At 40.0% G+C, this 15653-nt stretch overlaps 1 protein-coding gene across 1 annotated transcript in view; it reads left to right on the top strand.

The window, feature by feature from the left end:
- Positions 1-15653, top strand: part of fbxl17 (F-box and leucine-rich repeat protein 17) — a gene marked incomplete at its 3' end in the record, with an annotated part of 219635 nt that overhangs the window by 149996 nt on the left and 53986 nt on the right. The window contains exon 9 of the mRNA XM_080499685.1: positions 4643-4719. Coding sequence (XP_080355811.1) covers positions 4643-4719 — 77 coding nt within the window. The remainder of the gene's footprint in view (positions 1-4642; positions 4720-15653) is intronic.

Below are 15653 nucleotides of genomic sequence, written 5' to 3'. Positions count from 1 at the left end.
AACAACACTTTTCTCTCAGCTTTACAGTAGTAATGAAGTAATTTAAGAGTTTAATGGTGTTAAAAGAAGCTTAGCTCTGATATTGAAGTATGGATGTTTAAAAAAACAAAGAGGCTCTTTGGTCAGCAGCATTTCCCCCATATATTCCCTACATAACTTATCAAACCGCTTAGCCTCATTTACATGCAAATACCCTCCACAATGCTTTCATTAATCATAAGATATATCAGCAGTGATGCAGTTACTGCGGTATCACTGTAACATGATTAAGTTTTCTTTTTAAAAATGTGTTAGTTCCCCCCCCCCTCCTTGTACAGTAAATGAAATAATAGAGCAACATCTAGGACTTTAGAATTCTTTGGGGAGATTATTAAATAGTTGCTTATTCTCACAAGTATTCAACACATTATTGGCTCAGCCAAGGGATAACAAACATTTTCTGTTTGTGAGGAGCAAGTTTTGTTTTTTGTTTTTAACCATGATTTAGCACATCTGTCAGTAAGGAAAAAACAGATTTTTTTTTTTCAGGGACAAAATTATCTTGTTTTCACAAAAAAAATAATCAGATGTAAACTACGTTGTAAGTTCAAGCAAAGTCTCCTTAATAGTGTGGCTCTCGTTCATAAATGACTTTGATTTTCAAGACCTAGTGAACCAATGCAATATTTGTTTTTGCATATTTGTCTGTTTCTGCTGGTTTGTAAGCAGAGGGGTTCTTCTACTTCTTGACATCTTCGGTAGCCAGACGTGTATTACACTACCCTGTGGATTTGAGCTGATCTCCATAATGTTGGTGCATTAAACTTGAATGCTGGTTCAGTCATCACCAGAAAATGCCCAATTTGAAATCGCTCAAGTTGTACATTAGTGGTCTGCGCATAAACGAAATATAACAAAACCATAACTCTTCTTTTACTAGTAAGTGTAAGTAATACTGCAGCCATTTAAAGCCATGGTTTTGCACTAAATCATATTTTAGAATTTTGATTTGTCTCCATAACACTCAATAATTTGTGCAAATATATTTTTTCATGAAAATACATTTTAATCGCTACTTCTTTTTACAATGATTTCTTCTACACAAAAACGGAGGGGGGGGGGGGCATGTTGTGAAGAGGAATCCTCCTGATCCCCAAATACCTCCTGCAGGTGACATTCTCAGCGGAGGCCCGATTCATACTTAAACCAGTCACGCCATGTATTTCGTTATTTCATGGCCTCTTCAAGGAGAAAGGATACCTGGGATGCGAGCCGAAGCAAAGTTTTGATTTTGTTTGTGTGTGACTGTGAGAATGACAGAGAGAGCGGTGACAGTTTTACCGTTTACCTCGGGCTGTTTGCATCAACAGCGTAGTGACAATAAGTCACACACTGACCTCTGATGGAACTCACCCTCTCTGGTCCGCTGCCCTCTTCCTGCCCACTGCTCACATTAATCGCTCACTCATGTAGTACTAAGTTGTTAAGGAATGTTTCTCTGGTTATTTCATTGGCCTTGAGCCGTGGATTAACTGTCTTCACAGCTATCACAAAAGGAGATTTTTGAAATATTTTATGCACCACTGAAATTCATAACAGAATGTGCTCCCTCTGTGGAAGAAATTAGCTCAACTTTCTCGTCTTATTCACTAATGATCATCATTTCCACCTCCTGTCCCGACGATTTCCACTCTTTCTTGTTTTCTTATGGTTCAAATCATCCTCACTAACCTCATTTCAACCTTCTGCCACTTTTTTGTCATCTTCTGTGCACATATTTCTTCACTTATTCTGTTCGCGTGTCAACAGCTTCTATTTTGTGCTCCACATTTCTGACACTTTCTCATCCGCTCTGCTATTTCTGCTCTTTGTTTCCCAGCCTTAACTATACTTCTACTCACATCTCACACCGTATTATCGTTATTGGCATTTTCCTGTCACTTCATTAGACTGACTCCCCATCCTACCTGTTTTTCCAATCCTCTGTCCCACAATTTGTCCATCCTGCCTTCATCCTCCTTGATACATTTTGCTGCTGCCCTCCAATCTCTTCAGACTACTCCCACTTTTGACAATCTCTCCAGTCCCTCACATTTCTTCTCTCCCTCCTCTTCCCCTTATCACCAACTCCTCCAGCTCAATCAACCCACAGGACAGTTAACTTTCTCTGCTGCATCCTTGCATTGGATTTATGTATTTATTTTAAACAGGAAGGTATCTCCTTTATGCGCCTATCGAGATATGCAAGTTCCTAATCAGAGCTTTTTGTCACAGGCGTTGTACATTATTAAAAGGCGTGATCACTAATTCATGCTTCTTTGCCCTGTGGGGTTTATTTCTTCTTGAAGGCCTTTCATCTGGCTTCAACCATGCCTGAACCATCTCACCTCTTTTGCTGTCTCACTTCCTGTCACATCACCTCAGTCCGGCCCCATTACCGGCCCCTTACTTCTTCTCTGCCAGTCCGCCCTCTGCTACTGTATAGAGATTCCCACTTACTCTGTTTCCTGCTGTACTCTCTTTCCATCTCTCCCCTCTTCCCCCCCTCCTCATTCATTGATGTCTAATCTAATTGCTTTTGCTCTGACCCTGGGGACCAGGGCACAGTGTAACAAGCTCCCAGAGGATGCACTCTGCCTCAGCCTTTCCTTGTGGCATCCCTGAATCACTACTTTCCGTTTTATCTGTTTCTTCAACCGCACTACCAAGTGCATTCATTCATTAGCGGCTCTAATGCTGGTGCCCCAAAGATACACAGCATGATATCGGGCTCCTCCAGGCTTAGTCGAATCTCTTCTAAGACTGGCTGGCCGCAGCACAAGGTTGGATGGGGGATTGACCGATTGTGACAGCAGGAGTGAAGTGGAGTTTGGAGAGAAAAAAAAAGATTGAATGGTAGAAAAGACAAGAGGCAACATGTAGTGAAAGACAGAGAGAAAAATAAACAGTGAGCAGTGGAAAAGGAGAATGAAAAAGTAGGAAAAGGGACAACCTGACAACGTGGGGAGGCTCAAAGGCCCACTGCAGAAAACATTTAATAGAAAAGGCGAAATATGAAGATGCAGCCCAGTGAACTAAAGCAGATAGGCCAGGACTCGTTTTACCAGCTCTTGCGCCATTCAGAAACTAGAATTTCAGAAATATGACACACATTTTTTAAGTTTTCTTTCTCCAGTGTCTTTTCTTTCCTCTGGTGTGATATGTCACATGTGAAGTGGCATCCAGGAATTGTGTCACCTTTAAATGAATCCCGGTGCCGAAACACCAACTTAGAAAATCATTTTTAGCTCCAGTGGAAATTGCCCCGTCCTGAATTCCCTGTTGATGTGCCACCTATTTTTACTCCTGTTTGCTTGATAGTGTGCATGTGGCATGAAAAGCATGAATGCAACCCAAGTTTAAATTCTCTCAAGACATCCTCTTGCTTTGCTTGACCTGCGGTGGAATAAGCCAGTGAATAGCAAGTGTGAGCAATACATTTCAGAATAACCTTGGTTGTCAGTCATATTGCATATGTGAGCACTTTGGGTCCTGTTTCTTAAAGAGCACATCACAACAAATGCCTCAATATTGTTCTCATGTTTCACCCTGACATGAATCTCATCGACAGCATGTGGCTCAATATCACAATTTCAACACCAACCTCTGTTTTCATACACCGTGTATGGGCTTTCTTCTTCTTCTTTTTTTTTTCTGCTCTCATAAATTTTCATGATAGTACGCCAACATGAAGATCAAAACATTTTCTCCTGAAGGTTAATAGGTCAAATGCGTTGATCAAAATCTAGTTGTTGCACGCACTCCTCTCATTAGAGGCATTTAAAGAGAATCATTTGATACAGATACTCTGATCTTCCCTTTGGCCCTCCCTCGTGGATAGTCCAACACACACACACACACACACACACACACACACACACACACACACACACACACACACACACACACACACACACACACACACACACACACACACTGCATTGCTCCTTGGGGCTCAGGCGGCGGGCTGCATGCAGATATCCTTCTTTGAAGTCTGCAATTAATGTGTGCGCCTGTGTACACACTCACGTGCACATCGCATACGTACACGCACGCACGCACACACACACACACACACACCCATGTGCTCCCGTTGTCTAAGTGCATGCTTCTTTAACCACATCAGGTGTTTAATTATTAATGTGTGTGTTCAAAGAAGAGGGGGAAGAATATGTGAATGTTTTGACCCTGCAGCAATGCTGTTTAACCTTTGCAGCAGTGGGATATTTGTGTGTGTGTGTGTGTGTGTGCGTGTGTGTGTGTGTGTGCGTGTGTGTGTGTGTGTGTGTGTGTGTGTGTGTGTGTGTGTGTGTGTGTGTGTGTGTGTGTGTGTGTGTGTGTGTGTGTGTGTGTGTGTGTGTGTGTGTGTGTGTGTGTGTGTGTGTGTGTGTGTGTGTGTGTGTGTGTGTGTGTGTGTGTGTGTTTTATGACCCTGCAGTAGTAATGTTGTATATGTGTGGTTACATGTTGGATGTTGTTTATCACAGGAAAAAAAAAAGTTAATTTACATGCATTGTGATGTTTAACTGGCTAAAACTTTCTTCAAAAGTGCAGCACAGTACACGTCACAGCGATGTCCCAGGTGACGACTTAACCATTCGTTTGTTTGTTTGTCTCTCTCTAGGTGTGTGGAAATCATTGCCAAGGAGGGGAGAAGTCTGAAGGAGCTCTATCTCGTGTCTTGTAAAATCACAGACCACGGTAGGATACTTTCCATCACTGTCCCTTTGTTGCAGACAACCTCCAACAGTATTAGCATAACCATTATTGCCCACATTCACTACTATGATTTAGCACTCATTTGATTTTACGGCTCTCCCCTTATGAGTCTGGCAAACAGTAAAAATGTTATTGAAAAGTTTCACACAGAAGTAAGTCATGTTAGTTCGATCTCCTCTGTGGTAGTCGGAGGTGTTCTTGCTGGAACTGCACTTAAATGAAACAATGAACCAGGATCATTTCAAGATGCGGAGGCAGACTTTTGTGAATTATACATGAGAATCTAAATATTATAATATTGTAATGTGACTCTTTTGCTGTTTTCAAGCTTATCGTGTGACTTATGCGACGGTGCCTTTCTTTGCATTCTCTTGTGTTTGTGGATTAGGGGTGTTTGTCTTGTCTGACAGGAGACATACATGGTGTTTCCCTTCCCTGCATAAAGGCAGGCTGCTCTTACTGTACATCCCTCTGGCATAATTTTCTCTTTTGGGTTTGTTTACTCTACCTTGCTGCTCTGCTTGATTGCAGTCTGCCATATGTTTTGCAGGATATTTGAGTCTTTCATCCACTACAAGACACAGTTGGAGTTCTTCAGTGCTGACTAACGCTGCCTGCATGAATTATTTGCTACTTTATGTGCTGGTGTTTGTCTGTTGGCTTGATACATTGCTGTCGGGGGGGATTTTTTATTTATTTTTTGGTTTCTTTTGGCGTGCGTGTGCGTGTGGGTAACCATCAAATTCAACAACAGAGTTTGATTTTTATTCAAGTCTACCTTTTCCAGTATTATTCAATAGTAAAAAAAAAAAAAAACATTTTTCCCCTTTACTTTAAAAAAAAAAACCAAAAACCCCTTCCGTCACATTCCACCTATAATTGAAAAATGAAGAATGCCATTATTAGGCCTGTTTGTTCTTCCTTGTTTAATGTTAATATGTCAATCCCTAAATAAAATGCCTTTATCATTTGTAAATGAAAACATTCACAAAGAAACAGAAGAATTTGTTAAAAAATTGTTTTCATCTTACTGTTTTATTTAACTTCTCAACTTAAGAAAGCAACAGAATTTCACTTGACGGTTCAGATTCACCTGTGATCTGAGATGATATTTTCCCAATCGTTTGTTTGTGTGCTTGCTATTGTCTGAGCGATTAGTCTATTGAAAATGGCAATAACAAAGGGACTATTGAGATAAGAGAGAAACAAGCCTTTTGCTTGTTAGTCTCCGTGTTTTCTCAGCAGCTTAGGGAGCTTAGGCTGGGTCGGCGTCTGATTCTGCTGTGGGCCTGCAAATCTTATTGAGACATATGTGATACTGTGATGCACAGATGAACTTGAGCTGTTCGAGCTTTACATACCGATGTACTTGTGTAACAAGGGCCATAAATCAACATATCAGACTGCTTGAGCATATGCTCATGCCTATTCATTGAGACTTTTTCCAGAGGTAGTTTTATTTTTTTTTTTTCAATGCATTCATGGTCTTTTTGTTGCTATTTTCTGGTCTTTCCATGCCTACGACAGCCAGTGGTGAAGACATAATGTTTTCAGGTTGAGCTTCCATCCAATCATCCATTCATCCGCCTGTCCTCTGTAGTCAACACGATGCTGCAGAAGCAGCTTGCGGAAATGTCTTTATTGGTGGCTCGCATATTCACTCTTGCCGGTGATTGAATAAGTACAATTCAGTGACAATTGTTCCAATGTCAAAGTCTCGTGAAAAATGTTATGGGATCTTGTTTTAAGAATGAATATGCTAATTATGCCAAAACATGTAACCATTGTAGGTAATGTTTGTGTTTTACTGCACTGGAATAACAGATAAAACAGAATCATTACCAGGTCAAACTGAAGTTTTCATTACATCTTGTCCTAAAACGCAGCCTTCTTGGTTTTGACTCCAAGCAGTTAAATAGTTATTGGGACGTCACAACAAAAGGCGGTATTCAGGTAAAGAAATGAAGATTTTTTTTTTTTAAGTCTGCAAAGATCTGACATTGTGGGCTGTCCAGTGGTTATAAAAACCGACATGTCTGCAATGACACTGCTTTTTATGTTCCATGTGGCAAGAAAAGTCAGCAATGTCAATTTTTGTTGTCCTTATTTAATGACTGACATAGTCATTGCAACTTCTTTTAACATTTGTTCACCAAACCAAGTAATTTTGGTGTCTTAATTTAATTAAAACGGTGTTAACTTCATGTATTGGATTGTTACAAAACACACAATTAAAGTCTGCCTTTCACTATTGTTCTTCAGAAGAAAAAACAACAACACAACACTGACTCGTCTGTTGGCAAGAAAATGCATGTCTTGTCACTTACCTATGAGGAAGTGTTAGTCCTGTTGTGGGTGCTTATGAATACTCTTCCTCTATAAAAAGCATAAAAAATAGACATATTGTTTTCCTCCTGAAGGGGATATATGTCCTTGCCTTGTTTTATATGTTAACAAGGTCCATCCCACAATTGTATTGATTGATGCTACTTTAGCAGACACCAGTAAACAAAAGAAAGACATGCATTTGAAAACATCAATGCTGAACTTTGAGAACAGCTTCTGCTTGGAATAGCATACAAGTCAGAATTCCATTCTTTGATCTAAATATTTTGTAACCACAAAGATCAGGACACCTATGAGATAAAGAAAAGATATTACAGCAACAAAATGTTATGATGTTGGGATTTTCAGAACTGGGTAGGCAAAGACGGGATCTCCTGAGGGTAGGGTGTTTTGGTTGGACAGTGCATTGAGCTGGGACACTTGGCTGAATAGAGAGATGGCTGTTTAGGCTGCTGTGACAGGAGTGGAAGTACTGCATACCAAAAACTCACATCAACTTGTGAGGGAGCATTATAGTACGCTTGTAATTTTACTCATGCCCACTCAGTTCACACCACTGACAACTGTTAAAATTGTAGGTTGCTTTTGAGTATATTCCCAAATTAAATAATTCTCCTTTTTAAGTAAGTTAATCATTTTAACATAGAAATGCCATACATTACATACATACAGTGTCTTACTGTTTGTCTGAGAACTGCACTTTGAAAGTATGTAACGATGACTTTTTTTTCTCTGCCATGTTGTATTTCCCCTAATCCTCTTTTTTTTTAATTTCAGCATTACTTTTTTCAAAAAATATATTTCAGAGCAATGAGTGCTCATCTGTGTTTATTTAGACAAATTAAATATGTCTTCTATTGACAATGCACTATTTTGAATGGTTGAGAGTTTTTTCCCTTTGCTCATAATTACTTCCAATATACTCAAACAATATGCTATAAAAGCAGTAGAAAAATAACTGTATTGTACTAGTGTTCAGTTAAAAGCTGAAAAATGACACAATTCAGCCTGGAAGACTACAAATTCACTATATATAACGCAAACTGACTCTGGTTCACGATCGTTTCCTTACTGATAGTCTTTCAAAATCACTTCCCACCCCTCTCTCTTATTTATGTATTTTTTGTTACCACAATTTGCACCCTGAATACGAGGCTGTCTTGGATCACATGTCTTGCATGCCTCGACCTGAATGGTTACTTTCCAACATGAACAGCAGTGGTCTGCCAGCTTTTGTGAGTTGCGGTAACGTTAATCACCTTGACCCCTCTGAACCTGAACCCAGCTGTGTCTGCAAGTGTGCAAAACATTATGTGGGGGTGTGTCTACTGGGGTTTGATTAATGACTCCGCGATCACAATAGTACATTAAACCAGGAATGTACACAGCCACCCCCTCATATATCCTTTTCACTGTGTGTCTCTCTAATCATTTTGACCAAGATGAATTGGTGATATCTGATCTTCTTCCTTCTCTAATGACCCCTCCGGACCTCTTGGGTTAGCGATTGGCTCTGCGTGTATTTATGTTTGTGCAGTGCATTTATGTTATTTCAGGATGGAGAAGCCTGTTGTTGGAGCGCTGGGCTCTTAACACAATGATTGGTGGATTTCCTGCTCCAGTCTCTGATAAATTAAATAACAGAAATGAGATTTTACATCTGCCAAGCTGGCCTCTGTGTTGTTGCCCCCCCCCCCCCCCCCCCCCTCCATCTCCCTGTGCTAATTATTTTTATTGATGGCTTCTCAGACTGCATTTGAGATGTCCACAAGCCTCTTACATTTGAGTGTTTTGTTTTTCCTCTCAGTGTGTGCTTCCTGATTGACTTTATAGGAGCTTTGAGGGCAGATAGCGCGAGCGAGAGAGATGCATAAAGACAGGTTTAGATGACAGAAAAGTGGAACTGGCAATATGTAATTTTACCCCCAGTGCAGATGGTTTTAGAGATTAGTTTATGAGGAAGAGGAAACAAATGGAAAATGTGAGGATGGAGCATTTTTAGCATAATGATCTCACTAAAAGCCTTATTAGTGTTGTGAAAGTGGGGAAAATCTTAGACTCCTCTCTCATTCATCAAAGAACATTAAACTAATGGGCTTAAATAACATTTTGGTTGCAATCAAGGTAATATAGAGACTTTATGAACAAATAGATTGTGTGATTAACTGAATCATCATGAGGCTTTTGCAGTTATTTTGACTTGGATTTAGTTTTTCACTGTTCATTAACACTGATAAACAATGGAGGACTGCTGAGAGAATTTATTACATCCAAAATCCCTCTGTACAGATTTTCTCTATCTTTATTAATGCATGTTTTTTTTGGGTGCAATACTTAATCTCAATACACTGGGCATTTTTTTGTTTTTTTTCTGTTAGTCTTTTTTTTCATTGTTCAAGTTTTTTCTTCTTTTTTCTAATGTTTCCAAGGCAATTAACACTACCACTGTAGTCTGTACCACCACTGCGGTAATTGCCTTTTAATAAATATGCTGGGTTGTTGGTGTGTAAATGTTACAGTAAACTCCTTAAATAACACCAAGTTATCTAAGCAATTACAACAAATGCTAAATTTGTTAGAAAAAAAAAAAACAAAGAAAAGAATTCGATACAAATAGTGTAATGCACCATGGACTTTATATTTGTATGTATGTACTATCGCTTTTTAATGAACTAAAGTAGCAGGAATGGGCTTTAAGTGGGGAAAACAGTGTTGTGGTGCCAGCAGCCAATACCAATTGGCAGTTGGCGTAGGCAGGGTACAATCCAGACGGTTCACACAAATTAGGCCTGTATGCATGAAGACATTAACTTGTAGTGTGTCTGATAAACATCTGCACGTGCACAGCACGATCATGAAAACTCCACACAGAAAGGCCCAAGTCTGGATTTAAACCAGGCGCTGTGATGCGAGACTGCTAACCACTGCACCGCAAATCATAAAGTATGTCCCCAAATGACCGAGACGTCAGGAGTGCTCAGTTCTTTGTGGAATCCAAAAATGAGGAAGCTATTTGGAGCACAATTGGTATTACCCTGAGATCCAAGGTTATTTAGATAATTTGAGTCTTTTTTTTTTTTTGTACGAGTACCCTGCAGTTCCGAGCCTTCAAGCAATTCAGAGTCTTGACCCCTGTGTTTAACAACCCCTAATCTACAAAGTGCCTATTTATCACTGACTTCAATGACTCTCTGGGCTGTAAAGACACTTTTTAGCACATTTAGTAATTATACATTTAAATGTCAGGTTACAGTAGTTATTCTGAACTTGGGGCGGTGAGGTCGAGAAGCACATTTGATGTCTTGCAGATTGCGTTTTTAAAAAAGTACAAAAAAAAACCCCAAAGCAGACCATGAGACTTCGTCAAAGAAAGACAGAAAAGAACACTTGAAAGTAATGTGCTGTTGCATTTTCCTTTGTCTGACTAGAAACACAAACACGTGAAATTCATTAATAGATTTAAAAAGAAAAACAGTCTGCTAAAAGTTCCATGAGCACTTTGGCTTTTTTTTTTTTTTTGGTCCAATCCTCCATCACAGAAAATAAAAGTACCTCTATAACATTGGTTTGAAAGCTGATCTGGATGAGAAAAGCTCCTCTTCCTCTCTCCCAGTCCTAATCAGATCTCTTTACCACCACCATCACTTTTTTTGTCTCTTGACCGACCCACATACAGAATACCGGCAATGGCCCTGGCTCTTCAGCACACCTGGACAGATAGTGATACCTCCTCGTCTACCCTCAGTCCTGCGCTCGTTGTCTGTATCTTCTTTTTTTGTTCCCACGTGTGTGTGTGTGTGTTTCTGTGTTTTGTATTCACACTCATCCATTTGTTCGTGTATGTATGTGTGTGTGTGTGTGTACATGTCTGTGTACACATCTACCACCGCTTATCTCGTCCCTTGTAGCTCACCTGCTTTATCCAGAGACCTTGGCACCTCCGTTCCTTACATATGGTAATTCTCCTCCTTTACCCACACGCCTCCCCGCGATCCTTTACCTTGTCAGTCACGGCCTCTTGTGTACATCTGTGCGAATACAAGATCGAGGAAGCCACCTGTGGGAGTCTGTGTACAAGTGAGAGGGGAGAAAAAGAGACACTTTGGTCTGCTTTTAAAGGACTTCCTTTTGAACTGGTGTAGAGTTGAGAAGTGGGAGGAATTATTCCAGGCTTTCAGAGTGATAGAAGTCAAAGTCCTTTTTGGTCTTTGCATATGCAATGCCAGGTGACTGACATATTCAACAAAAGTTTTTAGGCTTGAGATCCACTCGGTAAATAGAATTAGCACATCAAAACTATCAAATTCTGTGAAGTGTATCACCAACAGAAAGTTAAAGCGAAAACTGATGCTTTGTAGGTACCCGATTCTTTTGAATTAGGTTTGTATGACTGATTACTATTTAATAAATGATGCATCAATTTGATGGAATTCTATACCAATGCCAGCTGAGACTCAAAAGAAATCTCAAAAAACCCAAAGAAAACCATTACAAATTTTTGAAGTGGGACTTAAAAGTGGTGGAAATATTCTTCTGGTTTGCCTTGCTTTGCAACTATATTGCTCCTAATAAGAAATCTTGAGAAAGACAGCCCATCTTCCAGACTGTTGTGATTGTGTTGTGTTGTCGAATAAGACGGATTGAGCTACTCAGATTCAGCATTTTATTGTTATGTCCATCTGTATTTACCCATCTGTCAGCTTGTGAGATTATTGTTGTCATTCAATTTTTAGTGTCTTATTCTCTTATTTGATCACCCCCCTCGTAGCTCTCCACACAGTCAACAAGCACAATCAGATTTTTTTGTAGTTTTTCCTTTTGTTTCCGCTGCCTTCAGTCTCGTTCCATGACCGATCCTCTTCTTCTTCTGCCTTTCCAGTTTCGACCCTCTTTCCATTCATCTTTCAGCTCACACTTTCATCTGACATGCTTTACTCTAAACACACTGAACGCTGATAGATTGGAGCTTTGTGCCCGTCTCCTTCGGCGAAAATGAAGTATGGATGTGTGCACGTCTTTACTTGTGTATGTGCATTTTTTTTACACACCTTTGTGTGTGTATATAGTGTGCTTTTACAGATTTCCCTTGGCAATGGGAACATTCTGACACACACACTTTCTCCGAGGAGAAATATTGTATGTTACACAAGTTAAGATTGCTTGGCCTAAAAGCAGCTGAAACGGCAGAGGAGAATGAAAATGACATGCGATTGTTATGCTCCCATATACAATACGATGAGACCATTAGGGTACACTCAGACTTCACAAGTTACTGTGTTAGCTTTTAACCTTAAATCAGTATTCACTTTTCATTATTCTGCACTTTTAGGAGACTGATGTACATATCAAACCTTCAGCACTCTATCTGTTTCAGGCTTGCCATTTTAAAATGTCACACAATATTTGGATCACTGCATTAAATAGAGGTTTATGAGGATCAAGCCTCAGCTTCTCGTTTCTCAGGTCTATTTTTTACATCTCAGTCTCATTTTGAATATTTGCCTTTTTTTTTTTTTGTTTGTTTTGTTTCTCTTCATAAAGCACTTATTCAGCAGCATACAGATTAAGTGCTGTGAAACTAAATGTGATGTAAACCTAGATAGTGTATATCTTGTTTGTTCCTCTCTGTCTGGCGTTCAGTAGGTAAATAATGCAACTCTAAGCGCAGTCCATTAAAATGTGCAGAGCGGTACAGCGGGTTTATGTGTGCTGCTGAGGGAGCGAGTCACTAACTGACTAACTAAAATATGTATGCTGAAAGAAATGTCATATAATGAAGAAATTCTTTCACGAGTTTATAAACAAATTTCAGAAGTTTAATTCACATTTGACGAGCAGCTTTTATCAAATTGGGTTACTTATACACATCATGTGTGGCTCAAGTAACTTTTTGGAAACTGCCCTTCAAAGATGGCTGCTTGTATTTCCAGTCAAGCAATGGAAAATGCAATGGCACAGTATTTGGTCTTTTCCTATTTACCTGGCAACTTGCATGTTGAAGAGTTAAACTGTCACGGCACGGTTTGACAGGAAAACTGCTATTGACATGAAGAAGCAAAACAAAGGCAGCCAAGCCTATAGGCCAACCACCATGACCTATTTTGGCATCAAATCATGACCTTAACAACTGGTGAAATGTTGTATTAAAAAAAAAAAAAAAGACAAAACGACAGCACCTCCCTGGAAAAAATTCATAAGCTGTGCCTGTTTTCCTTGAAGGATGAGGGGGCCAACATATGTTGCAGAATGCTACTGGGCGCAGTGAGGGCAAAGACTCATAAAGTGGGTTATTATCTCTGCAAATCAATGAGAGTGCCTGAGCCCCGGGGAAACGACCATCTTTACGACGACATCAGAGCCGGACTTCAGTGCTTGCTGCCAGAACACCTGAGGGCCGATGCATTTAGTGCTGACACTTCCTCTATGCAACCAGCAATTAAAATCCTCATTTATTCTACCTGTTATTTTCTGATAATGAACCCCATTACAACAACAGCCTGATGATTATAATGTGTGGAAGGATCAAATATTAACCTACTTTTTTAAACATCTTTGGGGCTTTTTTAAAGTAAGTTAAAAAATGAAATACCATGTGTGCGATGCTATTGTTTAAAATGTCTTCAAGAACTCTCAAAAGCTCGAGTTATAGTTTTATGTCTTTTGATAATGTTGTACATTTTTGTTTAAACAAAGAAATAATTATTAGATTATTAGCAAAATTATTGGAGTTTAAAGGTTTTTTGATCAAGTATTTAAAAAGTACTTAAACCATGAAAATATAGATTTTTTTTTTTTTTTACTCAAATAAAAAAAAAAAAAGGTTTTCCTTTGGCTCCTGCCTTGGAATCTACAATCCAGGCTTTCCGGAGAGCAAAGGAGGGACGACCACTTTCCCACCATTTGCAAGTTTGGAAAGTTCATTAGATGATATACAGGAAAATTGAGAGGGTGACGGGTAAGGAGGGAGCAGAAACGGCTTGAGAGGTTAGACTTAAACACACACAGAACAGGGAGACGTTTAACTGCATGACCGCTGCTAAAGTGCATAAGTACTACGATATAGGGTTCCAATCTACAGATTCTTCATAGAGTGTAGTATATAAGTTGAGATTTCCATTTCCTTACATCAGCCTGTAGTGGTATTTGCAGATTGGGGAGCAGTGCAAAGAGGTTGAAATTGAATTAGTTTCCATATATTGTCCTCTCCTCCTCTTTCTCCTGCTAAGCCCTGTGGTCTATCCACTGTTTGCCTTATGGGGGAGAAAAGTGCGGGGGGCTTAAGCTGTGAAGGCTCGGGCTTATGCTGTCTACCATCCTACTGGTCACACACTTTCTCTCTCTCTCTCGCTCTCTCTCGCTCTCTCTCGCTCTCGCTCTCGCTCTCGCTCTCGCTCTCGCTCTCGCTCTCTCTCACACACACACAAGGGATTACATCCAGGCGAGTCGAGTTTGCATTTACACATACGGATGCAAACAATCACACAGGCAGTACACACATATTATATATGCTCTTTTGAGCCCATGCTAATATCTTCCTTCCCTCACACTATCAAATCACACACACTCACACTTTGCCGTTAGTTTTCAGAAGGGGGACAAAGTGCTTAGGCCTTTGCTATTTTGGGCTCAAGTTTGTGGAGGAGGATTGGAATGCGTTGGTTGTATGTGTTAATACACAGATTTATATGCAAATGTGTGTTTTCCTCTTGTGCACACAGACGTACGCGTCGCTCTGTATGAATATACTGTATGTTGTCACAGGATGTAATCTCGTGTCTGTGAGCTGCTGCATGACAACAACATTGTTTCTGGTGTAGATGGAGGTAGCTCTACCCACAAGAGGACCCATGTGTGTTTATGAAGCTTTGATATAAATGCTCCATTTATTCTACCCTTATCTCACTCACACGATCTCTCCCTCTTTGTCTTAGCCATGTAGTTCCTAATAACGGCTTTAAGTATGCCTCTGAGACTTAATAAGACCAAGCTGTGTAAGTGTGTGGAGGAGATCTCCCTGTTATTGTTGGCTATAAGGAATTTGTTTATGAATGTGAGACATTGCAATTTCATATTTCCCCTATTAGTTCCTGTGTGTGCACACGTATGCATGTGTGTCAAGTATTTCTCTAGAGGCTGCATCACATCCACCATGCCAATGCCTCTGAGGGTAGAACCGATACAGCCTATGGACAGGTGTAAAATGCTCAGTATAGCTATAATGGCTTGGAGGCTTCTCTTTCTCACTGTGGTTATCCCATTTCAGTCCGTGGTCGTTTCCTCGCTTTTTTTCTCATGCACTCTCTCACTGTCTCACTCTTAAACTCTTCCCCCTTCTCTCTTCATCTTCCTCCCCCTCATCTCTCAGGTGTGAATGGATTTGTCCTCCAGGTTATGTGGGTGTTGATGTACGTTGGTGACCAGATTTGGGAGTGTTTAATAGTTAAACTACCCCGCTGCGAGTTCTATAGATAGCTTTTGTTTAGAGGAGGCCGATAGGGAGTACCCACTTACTGCTCTGCAGAGTACTTTATTTCTCTTCCATCACCTGCTCTTGTGGTAACCCTTATTTT

This window comes from Blennius ocellaris, assembly GCF_963422515.1.
Source record: "Blennius ocellaris genome assembly, chromosome: 7".
NCBI lineage: Eukaryota > Metazoa > Chordata > Actinopteri > Blenniiformes > Blenniidae > Blennius > Blennius ocellaris.
This window is presented reverse-complemented; position numbering and strand designations above follow the sequence as displayed.